The 18,204-nt window shown below is 54.7% G+C and overlaps 6 protein-coding genes across 6 annotated transcripts; 1 reads left to right on the top strand and 5 right to left on the bottom strand.

Annotated features, from left to right (window-relative positions):
- Positions 1-226: 226 nt before the first annotated feature.
- BZA05DRAFT_468678 (uncharacterized protein) lies at positions 227-1,122 on the bottom strand (the record flags this gene model as incomplete). Its single annotated transcript, XM_051487858.1, has 1 exon — positions 227-1,122. A coding segment is annotated over one exon (896 nt), but the record flags the coding sequence as incomplete, so codon positions are not given.
- Positions 1,123-2,207: 1,085 nt separating this feature from the next.
- On the top strand, positions 2,208-3,338 carry BZA05DRAFT_395407 (uncharacterized protein). The gene has a single exon (XM_051483431.1). It carries the CDS (start codon positions 2,528-2,530, stop codon positions 3,233-3,235), a length of 708 nt encoding a protein of 235 aa, XP_051340559.1. The 5' UTR covers positions 2,208-2,527; the 3' UTR covers positions 3,236-3,338.
- An 818-nt stretch (positions 3,339-4,156) lies between these two features.
- On the bottom strand, positions 4,157-7,123 carry BZA05DRAFT_336116 (Piwi domain-containing protein; the record flags this gene model as incomplete). The annotated part of the gene is made up of 8 exons (XM_051480797.1): positions 4,157-4,411; positions 4,468-4,796; positions 4,849-4,960; positions 5,016-5,150; positions 5,211-5,846; positions 5,916-6,155; positions 6,238-6,459; positions 6,545-7,123. 8 exons carry the CDS (start codon positions 7,121-7,123, stop codon positions 4,157-4,159), a joined length of 2,508 nt encoding a protein of 835 aa, XP_051340558.1.
- Positions 7,124-12,021: 4,898 nt separating this feature from the next.
- On the bottom strand, positions 12,022-12,397 carry BZA05DRAFT_473336 (uncharacterized protein; the record flags this gene model as incomplete). Its single annotated transcript, XM_051488063.1, has 2 exons — positions 12,022-12,289; positions 12,350-12,397. Coding segments are annotated over 2 exons (315 nt in total), but the record flags the coding sequence as incomplete, so codon positions are not given.
- A 3,892-nt stretch (positions 12,398-16,289) lies between these two features.
- BZA05DRAFT_313483 (uncharacterized protein) lies at positions 16,290-16,826 on the bottom strand (the record flags this gene model as incomplete). The annotated part of the gene is made up of 1 exon (XM_051480349.1): positions 16,290-16,826. A coding segment is annotated over one exon (537 nt), but the record flags the coding sequence as incomplete, so codon positions are not given.
- A 273-nt stretch (positions 16,827-17,099) lies between these two features.
- BZA05DRAFT_435681 (uncharacterized protein) lies at positions 17,100-18,136 on the bottom strand. Its single transcript, XM_051486376.1, has 2 exons — positions 17,728-18,136; positions 17,100-17,657 (listed from the first exon to the last, which is right to left on the bottom strand). Exons 1-2 carry the CDS (start codon positions 18,105-18,107, stop codon positions 17,411-17,413), a joined length of 627 nt encoding a protein of 208 aa, XP_051340555.1. The 5' UTR covers positions 18,108-18,136; the 3' UTR covers positions 17,100-17,410.
- Between the last annotated feature and the right edge of the window lie 68 nt (positions 18,137-18,204).

Below are 18,204 nucleotides of genomic sequence, written 5' to 3'. Positions count from 1 at the left end.
AGTGCCCAGTCCAGTGCCCAGGCCCGCAGAATATCGTACATCTCAGGGGCAGAAAGAGTTAACCTTCGGCGTAGTTTGGCAAGTCTTAACTTTCTTTGTCCACCTTGGGGGGGCATATAACCCCCCCCATCCCCCTCCCTCCCGGCCAGCAAAGTACCACCCACCTCTCCACCACCACCACCACCACCACATATTCAGCACCAATCCCGCTAGCAGCAAAGCAAAAATGTTCAACCTCCATTCCCCCTTCCCCCTCCCACTCCCCATCCCACTCCACTTCCCCCTCCCGCTCCCCTTCCCGTTCACCATCCCCCACCCCTTCACCATCCTCTCGGGCTCGGGCTCGAGCGCGGCCACCACACCATCAGCCACACCACCACCCACACCACCACCCATGCCAACGACCACAGCCACAGCCGCAGACGTAGCTGCCGCGTCGTTGATGCCCATGATGGTCCTCCTGCTCATTGCGCTGGCGCAGCTGTGGCTCGCGCTGTTTATTGCGCGCGAGAGCGCACGGCTTCTGGCTGCTGTTGGTGCTCGGAGGGAGTCGGTGGCTGAGTCGGAGCGGCGGGGGGAGGGGGGTGTGGGGGGTGTGGGAAGTGGGGCGAAGGAGAAGGGGGAGGATGGAGGGATGGGGAAAGGGGAGGGTAAGGATTGGGGGATGGGTGAGGGGATGGATGAGGGGAAGGGGATGTTGCCGCGGTTGAAGGTGCGGGAGGGGGCGGATCCCGAAATGGTCAGGCTGCTGGCGATGGAGGTGCTGAAGCTTTGTCTGGGCGGGTGGGAGGAGAAGTTTGAGATCGTGGTTAGGTTGAAGGAGGGGGTGAATGAGGTGGTGGAGGAGGAGGAGGACGAGGATGAGGACCAGGTCGAGATGGAGGTGGAGGCCGAGGTGGAGGTGGAGGATGAGGTGGAGGATGAGGTGGAGGATGAGGTGGAGGATGAGGAGGAGGAGATGGAGGAGGGTGGAATGTGGGAGGAGGATGAGATGGAGGAGGAGGATGAGGTGTTGGAGAGGGAGAGTTGGATGCAGGTGGAGGGGGTATAAGCTGTGTTGGTTGGTTGTATTTCTGTTGAATATGTTCCAAAATCCGGCCACAAATTACAATACCCACTCGGTCAAGCGGCGAGATTTTGCATAAGATCAATCAGCGTGATAGAACAGATGCTCGGGTTGGCCTGAGGAGAAAATTACCGTGAGATCGACCTCGGCCTCCTCAGCAAGCGTTTTACCGTAAATTGGTGCCGGGTGTGAACTGCTCGAAGCCGTGGACCGAAAAAACCACTTCCTTGCCCGTCTGTGAACGCACAAGGACTTGTCCTCTTGCGAATGAAATGTGGCAAGACCATGCTTCTTCTCGCTATAGTTAACTCACTTTGTCAGGAAGAAGGTTGACCTCACCCTCACCATCTAGCACCCCAATTTTGGGTGGGAAAGTCTGTCGTTGATCTAGAGCTAAACTTCGTGCTAGGCCGGTCGGTCGGTCGGTCTAGTAGGAAACTTTGCTATCTACTGACTCGACTCGGAGATATCCACTTCTGCATGCGTCAAGTCCTGAGGTTTGATGGATCGTTCACTGCGCTGTTCGAGCACGAGCAGGAGTATGAGCACGAGCACGAGCCGAAGGTACATTCTGGAGCGGCAATTCACTGGGATTCCTACTTAATTCGAGGCGCAGAGACAGAGGCGGCTTGGTGTCTTCGTGCTATCGGTGAGCGCCGAAGGTCGTCGACCTTGTAGGGACCTGGTGGAACCGATCTAAACCCATTACGGTCGGTCATTCAACGATTATCTGTCTCTGTTGTCACTATTTCTTTCTTCCTGTCGTCGGTCTCTGGTCCTTATCGGATCATCACCTTGTACCTACTATCATCATTGCCCTCAGGTTTTTCTTTTCTTTGATCACGTTTTTCAACCTTCACCCGTTTTTGGGTCTTTCAATATCACCGTATATATCGTAGTTCTGGTTCTGGCACATATCACTCGGCCGTCCATTCCGCAACCCTCGCAAATTTCCAATTCTCTATTTTGCTTGTGTCGGCCCGAGACGGATGGGCAGGGGAAGTGGGGCGCCGCATCGGACTGTTCGGTACCGGGGCTTTCACCTCGACTGGCCAGGGCGGGCAGGGAAAGGAGTTCGTTGGTTCGCCATAGTCTAGAATGTAGGTAGGCTGCATGCGAAATAAAACAGGAAGATCTCTCTCTCTCTTTTCCAATTCTCTACTTCTCTGTGGAAATGGTTGCCATACTCCCTCCCTCTCCGCAAAAACAATCCAGCGGGCGGGGTGTGTGATGCGATGTGATGTGATGTGATCGACCCGTGCCCGTATGCACCCTCATCACCGTGACGTCAACGATCACCAAGCACTCGTATAAGAAACGACCCCGTCCGGCCCGCACTCCAACTCCAACCGCAGCTCAACTCACAGCCCTCGCCTTCCACAAGCACACAACCACCACCCATTACCACAAGCACACAACTACCGCCCATTACCACCATCACAACCACCACCACCACCCAGCATGTGCGACCACACACCCATCCCGGGGGCATTCGACACGCAGACGAACCCGTCCACCGCCGGCCGGGGCCCTGTGACCACCGAGCAAAAGATCCTTGAAACAGGCGCCTCGCTCGTGCAAGAATTCTTGCCAACCAGCAACATCTGCGCCTTCCTCAACGCGTTCCACGTGTACGCTTCGGACCCCTCACGGGCCGTCGAGGCACAACACTACTGCGCGCACGTATCATCGGACGTTCGCCAGTGCATAATCTACGACTCACCTTTACCCAACGCGCGGCTGATCGGCGTCGAGTACATGATCACGCCCGAGCTGTATGCGACGCTCGACAGCGAGGAGAGGAAGCTGTGGCACTCGCATGTGTTCGAGGTTAAGTCTGGTATGTTGATCATGCCGAGACCGAAGGGGAGCTTGATGCCGGAAATGCTCTGGGAAAAGGCGGAGACGCAGGAGATGAGGGAGGTGGTCGGGCTGTATGGAAAGACGTGGCATCTGTGGCAGGTGGATCGGGGAGATACGCTGCCGCTGGGGAGACCGATGCTTATGCAGAGTTTGCTGAACGAGACGGAGGGGTTTAAGAAGCTGGTCAAGGATAGGGATGAGAGGTTCGGTACGGATAGGGAGAGGAAGAGGGAGCTGAGGAAGGATATTAGGAGCCCGGAGGTCCATGAAGATGCGGATCAGTGGGATCATAGTAAGCAGGTGTGAGTGAGCGATGGAAATGTGATCTTTGTATCATACATACATACGAATCATCGCTACTTAGCTATCCAAGTTGTGGCGCCCTTAATTCATTCCATGAGATCGCCCGAGCCAAGTGATATTTCAGAGCCCAGTAATGACGCCAGTCATCAGTTGGGAAAAGCGAACGTTTCCTGTGATAGTAGTGGTGCATATTCTCGAAGGTGACGCCCCAAATCTCGGTGAGCCCTAGACAGTGCAGAAACCAACGTTTTTGATTCTGTCTGTTGGTGGTTGTGGCACTGGCATGGAAGACAAAAGGTTACGTATGTTGGCGGGATGGGGTGGAACCGTGGAAGAATGAAGACCGAAGAAGACGAGTGAGATAGCATCGATTTGTTGTCGCATACGGCCTTGCTTGACAACTGAAGTAGGTACTTAGAAGTGGACTCTGGAGGATTAGGATGGGTTGGTAGGTGCGTGGTGAGGTCAGGCTGATGGCGAGTGCTGTTGCCAGTGCCTCTTGACGTTCCTTCGTCTCCCCCACCTCCCCCACCGGCGCTTTGGTATCGACGATCCAAGGGATTACATCACATCACGCCCACGTCCATGCACAACAAAACAAGTGGAAAACCCCCCGCAGAACCATTACGACCAGTTGAATGGTGCGCAACGTCCCGACGGGGTCAAAACCGTTATATTTTCCATCCGTCCCCCGAAGAAGCCTCTGCGCATAGTTGAGATGAGCAGCTCCCCCTCCACAGCCGTACAAAAAGCAAAGAAAGACACAAACGAGAAAAACGGAAACCAAAAAACCAAAACCAGGCCACGAATGATCATCAATCCCAAGAAACAAACATCCAAGACAAAGAAGGAGACCACTCAGACCAAAACGCAAAAAAACACAAGAAAACCAATCTCAAAACCCAACATCCAGGACCCAACAAACTAGAGGTAGAACATAGTCTGGTTGAGAACTGGGTGAACACCGTTGCCCCAAAGACTGCGAGCCTTGGCCAAGGTCGCAGCCTCGATCTGCGAGTCGCTCTGGCCGGAGATGGAGCTTGCGCCATCGTCACCGCCCGTGAGCAGGCCGTGAATGTAGCAGCGGCCACGCTCGCAAACCAAATCGGCGTAGTATGCTGGTGGACAGATGCTGACACTCTTGGTTGCTCGTCCGAAAAGGTAGCAGAGGTTGTGAGTCTGTCGAGCAAGAGTCAGTAACATGTCAACGGAAGGGGGAAAGGACATATAGTCACCAAGGTCTGAAGTCCATCAGCCGAGAACTTGTTCTCATCGTGGATCACGTAGTAGTGCGCGGGTCGAGCGGTTCCCTTGATACCCGCATGTGCCTGCAGGTAGAAGTCGAAATCGTACACTGCCGTCACACCACGATCCACGCAGGTTCCAGGCGCAGGATTTCCCGTTCTGCCATCGGCAGCATTGTCGTCCGTGGGGTAGAAGCGGGTATGATGGCGCTTTCCGACGATGATGATGGTGATCTTGGGATTATAACCCTTGAGCGGAACTGACTGGCAGGCTTCCCGGATCTGTGGCAATTCTTTTTGGATCACCTGGTGGAACTGGCCTACGACCCAAAGTCAGCATTTTGCGTCGCCGTCTTCATGGATTCAACATACCCTCGGAGACTCCGTCACGGTAGACGATGATCTTTTCCGGGAACTGCTTATCGTTCTTGGAGTACCACAACTTGAGCCGCTCCAAGATCATTTCCTTCATCTCGGCGATCATCTGTCGGTGTTGGTTAATACCGGAAACACCCACCATACTTGCAGGGGGCACAAACCTCTTGCTTACTCTTCTGCAAACGCAGGGAAGCGGGGTACTGGGAGAACTGGGGATCCCAACTGGCGACGACACCGGCAATCGAAGGCGTGCCCTTCAAGCTGCCAGGAGATGGATGGGTCACATCGCATCCAACCTAACATATCATCGTAAGCATGTGAGCGATGGGAATGTGTTCCCCCACTGGAAAACTTACGATCATCGTCTTGCCGCCCTTCAGGTCACCAAGTTGCGCCGGCGCCAGCGTGTGGTTGGTTCCGCCCATCTTCATGTTGAACTTCAAGGCCACGTTGGCCAGGTACTGATCCTGACCCCTGTCCTTGTTCACCTTGTTCCACTGAGAGCAAACCGTACCGACACCTGCCTTGACGTCACCGCAGTACTTCACCGCAGCGTAAACGCCCTTTTCTTGACCGGGCAAAAAGACGTAGGTGATCTGAATGTTGTTCTCCTGGAGTTTCTTGAACGCCGGTTTCATGGCTATCTCCAAGTCGATCGGCCCCCGTTCGCGAGGCAGGCGCACCTTGAGGGGATAACTGCCATCTGCGAATTTGAGGGTCGGGGGGTTGGCTGCCATGCCGTACTCCTTGCAAGTCTTCTCAAAGGTCTTCATGATGTTGACGACCGCATCGACGGGGATCGGGAAATTGTCCTCGATGATCAGGTAACTCCAGTTAGCCATCGGCGCCGCTTCCCGGAACCGCTTCTTCATCAGGTTCCACGAAGCGTCTTTAGGCTGCATGCTCCCACTCCCGTACGTGATGGGCGGGGCGGGCAGAATCCGAGCAGCAACAACCATCATTTCCGGAGAAACGGACATCTTGAAGGGGTCCTATGGGCACAGGCTAGGTCAGCATTCCGAACGGCGATAACGACAAAAGCCAAAAAAAAGAAGTCATACCATGTGAGAATTCTGGCCCTTTAGACCGAGACGGGGTAGCCCCACGTTCTCGATCGCCTCGGCATTCTCCTTGGGTTGTTTGCAAGCAAATCGGATCATCTGACCGGTCAGGTCATCTGGCAGCTTCCCATTGAAATATTGCCCAGGCACGATAGTGGCGACCTCCGGGGGGATCCACACGGGCTGGGCAGAGCCCACATTAATGGCTGGCAGCATGGGGTACCTGAGATTCACGCCGTGCTCTGTAGAAAAAAGGTTAGAGACAACGTCGAACGTAAAAGCACAAGATTGCATGCTTACTCTCTAGGAAAAACTTCTCGACGTTCGTCTTCTTCTTGGTACCACGGATGGGGTCGTCCTCGTCAAACTCGATCTCACGCGGGGTCTGGAACGAGATGCCATTGATCGATCGTTGCCTGGCAAAGTGTTTCCCCGTCTTCTTGTCCTTGAGATAGTTATACTCGACGCGCACGTGACGAAAGTGGACCCGCAACTTCTTGATGGCACCGGGGTGGACGCGGGCGGCGTCTCTCATGTACGAAGCCTTTATGATTGACTGCGCCACATTGATCGGTCTACACCAAACATCAGCATAAAGTAAGGGGAACCCCCCTTCCCGAGATGGATACGTACTCGTAGAACGCTGTCGTGCAGACATTCAAGTTACACAACACGTTTCCGACGGACGGACGGATGGACGTGTAGAAGCCCTTCAACGCGATGAGTCCGGCCCCAAGATCGAACTTCAGCTGTTGGTCGTCACTCAAGACGAAGAACTTGTTCCGTCCGACCGGGACCATGCTGATGGATTTCGATGGGAACTTGGCCAGGATGATGTTCATGGCCTGAATGGGCTGTTCGGGGCTGTAGTGGGGGTTCCTTCCGTTGACATAGTCCTGGAAATCCGACGGCTCGATGTACGCGGAACGATTTATGAGGAACTTATACTCGTTTTTGCCCTCAGCGGGCGGGGGCGAGGCGTCGTTGTCGGTATAGATGATGTTGACCTCGATTCGGTCCTCCTTCTCTCCATCCTTGGTGGCTGGGGCTTTCGGGTTCAGCGGCTTCATGGAAACGATGATCTTGCCATAATCCGTCGCCGTGTGCTTGGAGAACTCCTTGAAGCCCGGGTGGTTCTCGAGGATGTCGTAGAGCCTTCTCCGCTTCCTCCTGTTCTTGACCTCGGGCTCGATTTTGACGTCGTACATAAATACGGCGTCTTCCGGCAGGTCAACCGGAAAGAAGTTCGCTCGAACCCATGTCTGACGACCGACGGTTCCGTACCCTGGGCGACGTGGCAAAGGGGTTGTGTCAGCCGTGACGGCCGACAGCTTCATACTGGACATCTGCTTAACCAGAGCATCCTCGGTGGACTTCTGGTTGGGGTTGATGTTGAGGGCGACACCTCTGCAAGGAGAGATCACCGGTCAGTCAGCATGAACAACAAAAACACGAAAAGCGTTGCAAGGAGTGCGGATAGGCATGTTACGTACCTCTTGTGGATGCCAGTGTTACCAGCACCGCCTCCACCACCACCACCGCGTCCTCCACCGCGTCCGCCACCACCGCGGCCGCCACGGTCGAAGCCGCCGAAACCACCGCCACGGCCGCCACCACGGTCGCCGCCTCCGTAACCGCCACGGTCACCTCCGCCGCCACGGCCACCTCTGTCGCCTCGACCACCGCCTCGACCACCGCCACGGTCGCCACGGCCCCTACCGCCACGATCACTCATGACTTGGTGATTGGCTGTCGTCCGATAGAGTTCGGTAAGCGAGTAGTTAGAATTTTGACGGGAACAAGCGAGGCTAGTTCCTGAGTTTTGTTTTTCGGGCCGGGAGTACGAATATCCAGCTAAGATCCACTGACGATGTGTACAAGCAGATTTTTGTCGTATGAGTATGGTAAATGTTGAGCGAGATGTATGGAGTAAGCTTGCTGTGAAGAGGAGTTTTGATGAAAGGGAAGAGAGGATGGTGGGGGGGTGGGGACGGCCGCCTTTTTGACTTGACTGGGTTGCAATCGCGTTGCAATCGCACGGAGGGTGTGGTGTGGGACACTGGGACCGCCGCCTTCCGACAGGGGACCTGGACCAATCGACTGTGGATAACTAGCACTAACCCGCAGCAATGCTGAAGCGTCACCCCCCCTCCTCCTCCGCCGAATTCCATCCTCAGCAAAGAAGGAGAAACGGTTGAGAGAGCAGGACCCTTTGTTGGATCTTGATCTTGATTGACACGTCGACAGCAATCCTTCCTGTGCGACTGTTCGAGCTGATTGGTTCATGTGTGGTGGACACTGGACAACTACCCCACACCACGATTGCGCAGTGCATGGGTAGCTACCAGCACCGAGCACCACCACCACCGATACTATCACCACCAATACTATCACCACCACCACTATGTATCACCACCGAATACCAATAATCCCCAGCCACATACAGCTGCTGTTTTCGTGCTGCAGGTTGGCAGGCTGGCATGTGCTCTGAGTCATTTCACTTTCCACTTTCCACTTTCCACTTCTCACTTTCCAGTTCCGCTGTTCCGTCACACGGCGGCGGAAGAAACCAGGCAGCAGCAATCGTCAATGGCTGAACTCATCACTTTTCATGGGAGCTGGCAAGAATTGAGCTGTGATGTGATGTGCAGAATGCCCCGCCCGTTGGAGTCTAGTATGTGCCTACCGTATCGTCCTATCCCACCCCAGCTCCGGCCCGAGACCGCCCGTCCAGTAGAGTACCGGTACACAACTGGCTGATCTTTGCGTCGTATGTATAGTATGTAGAGTAGAGTGCCGGTGTCTATATAGGCATTTCCAGCCCGATGCAGGCGCCGCGCGGGGGCCAGGCAGGCAGGCAGACAGGCAGGCAGGCAAGTATGACTGCTCGCTTTCACGGACTCTACTCTATGACTGTTCGACTATCTAACGTCCGATTGACTGACGACAGCTCGCTTTCACGTCTGACGGTCTGACTGTTCTGTTCGGCTGTCTGATCGTCCGATTGACTAGACTACCGTAACGATTGCTGTCTCCTCCCGCCAACATTCCGCTTTTACATATCGCGGGCGAGGGGGGGGGAGGGGGGGGGGGGGGGGGGAGAGGGGGGGTGCCACAACCACACATACCAGCAATTCCCTCATATGTCATATGTAGAGTACGGGTTACATACCGACTCCGTGCGGTGCGGTGCGACGACCGAGATCAAGCAAGGAATGGTTTTTGCAGCACAGCCTGCAGCCAAACACGAAAGAACCGTATTCTACCTACAAAACTGCCGTTCCCCCACGAGCTGGAGCTCCTCAAGTTCGAGGCTTGCGACTTCAAGTGTTGTTTCGCCGTGGTCAACACGGGAGGGAGGGGAGTGGGGGGTTCAATGCAGCTCGGCCATGATCCATCAAGGTGCTGGTGCTGGTGCTGGTGGTGGTGCTGCTGGTGGCGCTGCTGGTGGTGGTGCTGGTGGCGGTGCTGCTGGTGCTGCTGGTAGTGGTGATGGGCCGTGGCACTGTGAGCACTGAGCACTGAGTTCTGTGACTGGCCGTGTGCCCGGAGGCCAGAGGTGCTATGTATAGTCCCCATACCTCTAGGCCGCTGCACCGGATCCTTAGAACGGCGGGGGGCTGTTGGCGTGTCGATCCCTTGGGCCCTAACTATCCCTGGAGTCGACGGATGCCGCTGCCATTTGATCGCCGGTGACCCTGCTAGTATCTCGCTTCATGACTCACGATCTAGGGTAATAAGCGCCACTGCCGTATCGCATCGCGACGCTTGAGCCGAGGAGAGCGGGACCAGCAAGCTCAAGCTTCTCGCGAGTCGCGGCATTGACACTGACACTGACACTGACACTGACACTGACACTGACACTGACACTGACAGGCGGGGCATCGCTGTCGGACTCGGATGCTGGCATTTCTTTCAACTTTGATCGCGAGCCCGACATCGGGCTCGGACTCGTGATTTGCATTGTGTGTTTCACATTCCTACACCGTACGTAGCCGGAGTAGAGTACGTTGACGTCTCGTCGTCGCGGGCCCGACGAATACCTGATTAAGTTTTGCAGCCGCGCAAACCCTTTTCCAGTGGTAAACGTCGTTGTGGGTGGTGCGGGATCCCCAGGTCAGGTCGCCACGTAGTTGGCATACCTATGAGGCTAGGTATGACTCGTTGCACCCAAGAAGTCCAAGTAGGAGGTAGAGTTATATGCAGGTGGAGTAGGTGCATACTTTAGGCCCGTTAGAGTAGTTACCGGTAGCTAGTGCTTGGGCTGCCGAAGGATGTTTCGGATTCTTCAGCGGGAACTTGGGCAGGAGCGGGAGCGGGAGCGAGTTTAGACAAAGGGAGCGAGGAGTGAGGTCAAACTCCCGAGGGCGGGCGGCCAGGGTGGAGGGGACAGTGGTCTCTTCCCGAGCTAAGTACGGGTATGCTACCGCCTACCGGTAGATGGGAAAGTTGAAACCACGAGCGGGAGACCGAGGCCTCTCCGTCTCATCAACTCCGTCAGACTTCGGGCGGTAGACGTGGGGATAGTGCATATGAGTGGTTCATTCCAAGCACTATCGAATCTCGGTCCTGATTGGCCAAAGTGCGGGGGGGTTATGGTGCCCCACCTAATTACCTATGACTCCCCGTTACCTACCCCACCACAGCACAGCGCTCACGGGACGTCATGCAAGGAATCGGCAGTACTAGCAGCCCCGGGCTCCCCAGCGTAGGTACGCCTCCACCACCTCCCGCTCGGAGATAACTCCGTCTGTTGGCCTAGTAAACAAGTGGAAGGAAGCGGCGGCGGAACTAGCCTAGCAAAGTATGCCGGTGCTCGACGGCCCGGGGGGATCGGATGAACCCTTTCCGAGGATGCCAAGCACCGAGTGATCCGCCATGCCCATTGCACGAACCGTACATCCTCTCTCTCCTTGAATGGAGTATAAAACCCTACCTACTACTACTGCTATTGCTATTGCTATTACTACTGCTGCTGCTCAACTCTATCCGTGAAGGCTGGCTAGATTCCGTCTCTGCTTTTGGATACACTAGTACTGCAATTCCCCCCTGCGTTTACAGATACCATCTGGACTCTGGAGATCCAGCCATATAATCTCGATTGCTGCGCGGGAGGTGTGCAGGCAGTCCTATTCGTAGCGGTGGTGTCTATTTCAGTGACCTTAAGCGCGGAAGGCTCGACGGACACCTGTGACATCTGCGATTCCAAGCTATGCATATCTTCAAGGCTTCAATAGAGCTCAAGGGCCATGGCTGGAACATTGTAATTTGTGATGTGGTGTGGTGTCTGTATTGGAGGATTGGAGGCTGCAATTGTAGGTATGGTTGCAATTATACATACCTACGAGCAGGAACGGGAATAGAAGAAGCATGACGATAGTGCTCTACTATCCTCTGCTCTACTCTATGTAGGTATGTAACTCGGTGCCGTGCGGAGATTTGGCAGGAATTACGACGGATCGCGTGGGCTTCGAGTGCTTTATGTACTTCGAGTGCTTCATGTGCTTCGAGGGTCTTGGTGCATACATACCGTCGGAGGTCGGTGTGCATTTGGACCCAGGCATGTTTCCTATCCGCGAGTCCAAGTGTCTCTGCTTACGGATATCAAGGTAGGAAGAGACGGAGATTGATTGTGGCAGGTTTGCAAGACACGGTAATAGTACTTGGTGGGAGACGAGGATGTTTTTGCTCATCACCATTCGGATATTCACGTTGTCACACTCACTTTTTGGGTGCATCTACTATTGAAACCAACAAATAATCATGTTTCCATTTCGAGCCCGCTACTATTCATATGTTCCTGGAGAAAGCGAACACTAAATTTACGAATCTCCTATCACCGTCACCCCATCCAGCCATCAGTACACAATCGTAGTAATGTATTGATTGAACTTCCACTTTCCACCCGCCCTATTTCCGAGCTCGAGAATTCCGCAGAGCTCGCGGATCTGCAAGACGGACCAGTGGACAAACTCGCAATCGACGGACGCGAGGTACTGGTCGCAGAGACCGATCTGGCCGCCCTTGTACTTGGTGAGCTGCGTGCACATGGATCTGCTGATGTTGCCCTGGTAGCAGGTGTCCCCCCTTCAAGAGCTCCTCCTACGCGGCGACGATTTCGGTGTAGGTCGGAGACGTCCACGAGGTCTTGCACTCGACGCTGCCAGCAGAGAAGACTTTGTCGTAGGCGCTGGTCGGGAGAGGGACACCGGCAAGGACGGTGTGGCCGTGGATACAGAGGAGCTCGGTGATGTTGGCGTTGGGCGCGGCGAAAGCGGCCTCGAGGGCGGCCGTGTCTTCGATGACGGGAGCGGCGCCGGCCTTGAGGACGGTGGCTGAGAGGAAGACGGCGAGAATGTTGATGAAATGCATGACTGATGGATGCAACGCAAGTTAGTTATGAGAAAGATTTATATGGAGTGTAGGAGACGAACTAATTTGTGCTTGATGAGTTGATGTGAGGGAGGAGAGATTGTGTCGGGTCGAAAGGAAGAAGGATGGTGGATGAGAAGGACGAAGGAGGAGGGGGGAATTCCCGGGTGTTTATATACTGAAGGCAGGCTTGGATCCGTCGATTTGGCCTACGGTAAGGCCGGGTTCGCTGAATTCAGACTACACGAACGATGAAAATAAACGCAAAGCTACAGAGAGACGTCATGGCTGATTCACGGATGGTTTGTTTTGATCGTTTCGTCATTTCAACATCTGGCCCATGAGACTCACAACTGCATGAATACACACCCCGCTTCCTTGTTTATAGTCCTCCCTGATCCCCGAAACAGCATCGTGGTAACCCGCCGTGGCATCCCGCTGCTCCCGCTCTCTACAAAGGTACTCGGTCGAAGTAAACAAAGGGAGAAACGAAGAGAAGAGTATCAGAAGCTCTCGTCTTCCTCTCCGGTCACCTCCCCTCCATCTCCACGATGTTTTGCATGACACAGAAGTCTAGCATCGAGGAAAGACGAGTGATCGGATGTACGATACGAGGCATCGATGATGAGGATGAAGCAAGCAGTTATAGATCCGGTCAAAGCGGTTGGAGGAATTTGTGTTCCGTGACCATCAGAGCCACCCTCTTCTTGAGGATCGGAAGTGAAATAAATATCTCAACATATGGCTCGACACCTTCGCCATCCAGCGAAAACATAATTCATCACTGTCGTCACGGAAGGCTGCTGTCTATATTTGGATACCACAGAACAACATGACAGCAGAAAGACAGAAAGGCTGCGAGGGCCAACTCAGGTACAGCCTGCCATGAATCCATCTTTCGGGCAGGATGGAGGTGCAACAACACGGATGTCACGCATTGAACTGTCACTCGGTCCGTTGACACCGGCGATCTAACCCAATATGGAGTCAACGTCAGATGTCAGCGTCAACGACAGCTGTCTAGGTTCCGGGAGATAGGAGAAAGTCTTGTCGCATTGACACCGCAGAGACCGCATCCATTACACCCCCTCCAGCCGCCAGCTCTGTGCACTTCTGACTAAGACCACCATCGAGTCTGCTGGTGATACTCACTCACCCCTGGCTCTCTCTTACGGTCTCGGTCTTCCAATGCAATTGGCTGCTCCTCCCCACTTGTCTGCGCCGCCAAATTCCCTCCCGCCACATTCTCGAATCTCGCTACTCTCATTTCTTGACATTCCACACACCATCGACAGAACTGACACTTGGTATTCTAGAGGGCTAACTCAAAATAGAGGCGAACTGCGTGCCTGAATTCGTCCTACCTATGGCAACGGAATGAGGGCCGCCTATGGTATCCGATTTATATCCGTATAGAAGATCGCCCGTACCGAAGGAATCCGAAGGGAATCCGAAGAACCTGGACGAAGGGTAAGCTGGGGGATGATCATACCGCGTCGCTCATATATGCACGCCACTACAACTTGGGACGGTAAATGAGAATTTCAAAGTTCAACCTCAAGGCATCTCCAAATCAGCATCGTTGTTGATTACCTATGATTGCTCTACATACACCTACGAATTATGACAGGAACAGCAACCGATGCACCCATGAAAAGACTCGACGTTAGAAATAGTCGAAGTGGTTTCATCCATGTTTTTCGTGGTGATGATTTTCGTTGGTGAGTGATCCTCTGTGAAGGAGATTTTTGCGAATATGGACAAGTTCATTGTTGACCCGCGGGCTAGACAAACCATTATCTTTTCACCCCAATACAAACACCGCACGGCTGACTCGTTTACGCTATCGAGCTGGAGTCGAGACTCACCATCCGGCGAAATCGGAATCGACGAAAAAGACGTGGGGAGCGGCGAGCCGACGACGGAGCCTACCGAGGTATCCATGCACTGGCCGCAAAATCCTGCCAGCTTCCGCTGCCCTGGTAGTGCAGCACGGAATCTCAAGACTCGGGTTCGACCAAGGAATGGAAAACTACTATACATCCGCCATTTCTTCCAGAAGCTCGCGACGCCCGACGAACGATTTTTCTATATACGGTGGAACACCATTGGATGGGCTGGACGTCAGTTGGCATCAACTAGGTATGTGAATGGCAAGCTCGCCTTGGCCACGAGCTACATTTCTTTCTGGTACCGACGGGACTTGCGGTCTAGTCGCACTCCTCTGGGCCCGAAATCCAAGCTCAGTCACTCAGTGAGGGTTCGCACATATTCGGCCCAGATGTATTCCATAAGCTCCACGGTATCGACTTCCTCCGTAAATCTCTCTACCTTACATCACGCCGGGGTAGCCGAGGTACAGGACTGGGTTCGATACGCCTCGGAAGCCTGTGGAGGTGGGCAGAGCTAGGTACCTAGGCGGAAAGTAAAGCTGCGAGTGTACGATACCACCGACTAGAAGGTTAGAAAAGGTTGAAGGCCGGAGAGCGTTTGTAGTTCGCTTTTGGAACGATATTCTAACAGCAGTGATGCCTCACGGAGTACCGATTTTTGTAGCCTCCACTCAAGAGTGACAAGCGACATTCCGTCCGATGTTTGAAACTTGAATACGATCCCGCGGCGCTGGTCTGGTCTGACTTTTGTGCTCGCACATAAGCGGTGCCGTGAGACGTGGGAATCATCCGTTACGACTTCGAGCAGCCAGCCGTAGAAATGCAACTGTGCAAGTTACTCGGCGGAAGAGCACACTCGCCCGGGTGCATACTATGGCCACTACATTATATCTACGGTCCTCAGATCGATTGCCCAAGAAAATGCCATGCGATGTTGCTAGTAAATCACGGGGGGAATAGGTAAGATGTACATACAAACGTCTATCCACGGCCGCGGCCACCCGCATCCGATCGTCATTCTGCCCCGCAACGATGCCTCACGGTCTCAATTGGTAAAACAACTTTCAGGGAAGCGGATGTTGTGTACGTTCGGTAGATTTGGTTCGGTGGGATCGATCAGCTACAGCGAAATCGCAGTGCATCCCTCATGAACAGAACTATTGGCAAGGCAGCGAGGACGTGGAGCTCTATATAGCAGGGAAGTGGTGCTGGTCACGGGTGCATCGGACGAAAGTCCTACATATCTACATAGAGTAGATCATGGCCCCTAATACACATCCCATGAGGCGCTAGATAAGTTATATTCACGGCATCCCACTCGGTTACCGAGTGACATCCCATGTGTGCCACTGGGAGCAAAAAATCGTTACTGCCCTGCCAGCGAGGACTTGGAGCTCTGACGAGGAAGTGGCGCGAGTGCACCAGACGAAAGCATGTAACAATTACTCACGACAAGGCAAACATATTATATCCCGTACACGAGAAAAGGCACGATGAATCATACATTATACATTTGTTGGACATCGGCAACCTATGCCTACACAGCCCTTCAGAAATAAAGACACCAAGAATGGTGACATCAACAGACTCCAGAGACAATCAAATACACAGACAATAGCGGCACAAATTCGGTCCCATCACACATGCAGACACCCATTCTTTCCCACTCCGACTCCTCTCACAATCCTCCATCCCGTCACAAGTCCCCATTGACCAACCGTGCGTACCTAGCATAATAGCGCTCCATCACATAACAACCCAAATATCGGCGGATTCCTCGGCGATGGGCAAATCTGCGAGCTCAACGGCCATGGGCTCTGGCTCGAGCTCCATGAGCTCTGCCTCAGATTCCGGCCCTGTCTCGGCTTCCACGAGCTCTGCCTCGGATTCCGGCTCTGTCTCGGCTTCCACGAGCTCTGCCTCGGATTCCGGCTCCGTCTCGGATTCCGTCACTATCACGCGTTCCGGCTCAGTTGTATTAACGGGCGAACTCGCCCACTCGGAGTCAAGTTCTGCATTCTATTCGTACCGGAACGGGGCTAGTTAGTACAACTTCAAGAGCGGCATGAGATATAGAAGAGTGAGTACTCACGATTGCCCTCCCGGCATACAGGACCGCTTCGTTCCACTCCTTTGGAATCAACCAATACTGGACCTGAACACCGAGCTCCTCCTGTTTCCTCATTCCGCGCAGCAGCCTTTTCCAAAAGTGCTTGTTCTCGATATTGACGCCGTTCTCGTCTTTGAAGCCGTCCGTCTGCCACACCGGCATCCGCTCGTAGATGCTCTTGACGATGTACTCGTTATCAGTGGCTATGACGACGCTGTGGAAGCCCTCTCCGCCCCAGCGGACCATACCTAGCGCCTTGGTGGCGGCGCGGAGCACTGCCCGCTGCACAAGCACGTCATGATCCGCCTTGGTAATGTCCGGAGACGAGAACTTGGTCGGGGGCTCGCGGAAGATGCTGTTGAAGACGACGGCGGAGCCGGTGCGGTCGCCCTCGGGATTAGTATCGCCGGCGACAAAAAGGAGCATCTGGTTCGGATCGAGCTTGCCCACAAAACGGAACCCAGGATACGTGTTGTGGCCCGGGATGCAGCCCCGGTTGTAGCGGAGATCGAAGAGATCCGATGGGTGCATGTCTGGCCGGAACCCGGGGGGTTGGAAGTGCCGGTTTTGGTCAGCTTCTTCGGCGGAAAGCCCGGATGGGCTGCGACGGTGTGCCCATACTTGGACCACAGGGCCGGTCAGGGCGGGGGGTGGATTCTGGAGGGACAGCTCTGGCATCGTCGTGGCTGAGAGGGATATAAGAAGATGATAGGATAGATAAGTTGATGATATGTAGCGAGGTGAGAAGAAGGAACAATGATCGAGGATGTTATTGAGGATGGATGATCGGAGGGAGAAGAGGAAGGTCGTGTCACCTCAAAGAGTATAACCATGGACCAAAGTTCGGACCTAGCTGGTCCCACCGTCCTGCTCCCTCCCCACCGCAATTCACATCCCCCTATTGTTCCTCCGCTCCTACGACTACAACGGCCTTCACTCCTTACTAAGCCAATTTGGTCCCCAAGAATGTTTTGTTGTTGTCGGGGCAGTTTAACAATAGGCGGAAGGCTTCACTCGTTGGAACAGAAACGTCACGATGCCCACGCACCCACCCACACGGCATCACTCGGATCCGAGCGAGTGGAGGTCACCAACAAACCCGCCATTGCTCTCATGTACGTCTACTCCATAATAAAATCCTCCATATCGATCCGCTCCTCTGCAGCGACCATCATACGCAACTCCTCAACCACCACCCTGCGCACCGCATCCCCCTCCTTCTCCGCCCCCTCCAACCCACGGCGTATCCCCTCTCTCGCCACCTCCATCGCCTCCCTGACCGCACTCGCCATGCCCACCCCGTCACCCACAGCCCTAACATTCAGCGCCCTAGCCACATGCGCATTCAACGCCTCCGCGCCAGGCCCACTAACCCAGACCTTCCACGCCCCCTCCTCCCCCCCCCCCCACCTCTTCCACCACCGCACCATCCAAATACCTCGGCACGCCGGCCAGTGCCACGCCTCCAAAAACATCCGCAATCCTCCTCGCCACCTCGGGCGTCGTCGGCGAAAGGTCAACATAGAACACGCCACGATTCGCCGCGTACGTAGCGGAGTAGACGATCTCGTTCGCGGCGTGCAGCGGGTCCTCGGCCAGCGAGAGGACCACGTCCGCCGTGTTGAGGAGGTCGACTGTCGAGCTGAGCGTCTGGATCGGTACGCCGCTGGCCATGTCGGCGAGCGCAGATGATGATGTGCTTGCTGTGCTCGCGGTTATCACCCGGATGTTGTGCAAGGAAAGGTGCATAGCGAGCCGCTGTGCGCAAGCCGTGTGCGCTGTCAGCGCGACGGTCGCTACGGGCTGTACGCGGGACATGGCGGCAGGATGGGGTGGCGACGGCAAGGCGAGGGGGGTTGTGGACCCTTGTAACAACTACGGTATATGTGCGGAATCGAAAATAGCCGCCCATGCA

This window comes from Tricharina praecox, assembly GCF_024521635.1.
Source record: "Tricharina praecox strain CBS 144465 chromosome Unknown BZA05scaffold_9, whole genome shotgun sequence".
Lineage (NCBI taxonomy): Eukaryota > Fungi > Ascomycota > Pezizomycetes > Pezizales > Pyronemataceae > Tricharina > Tricharina praecox.
Note: the sequence above shows the minus strand (reverse complement) of the source record. Positions and strands in the feature narration are given on the sequence as shown.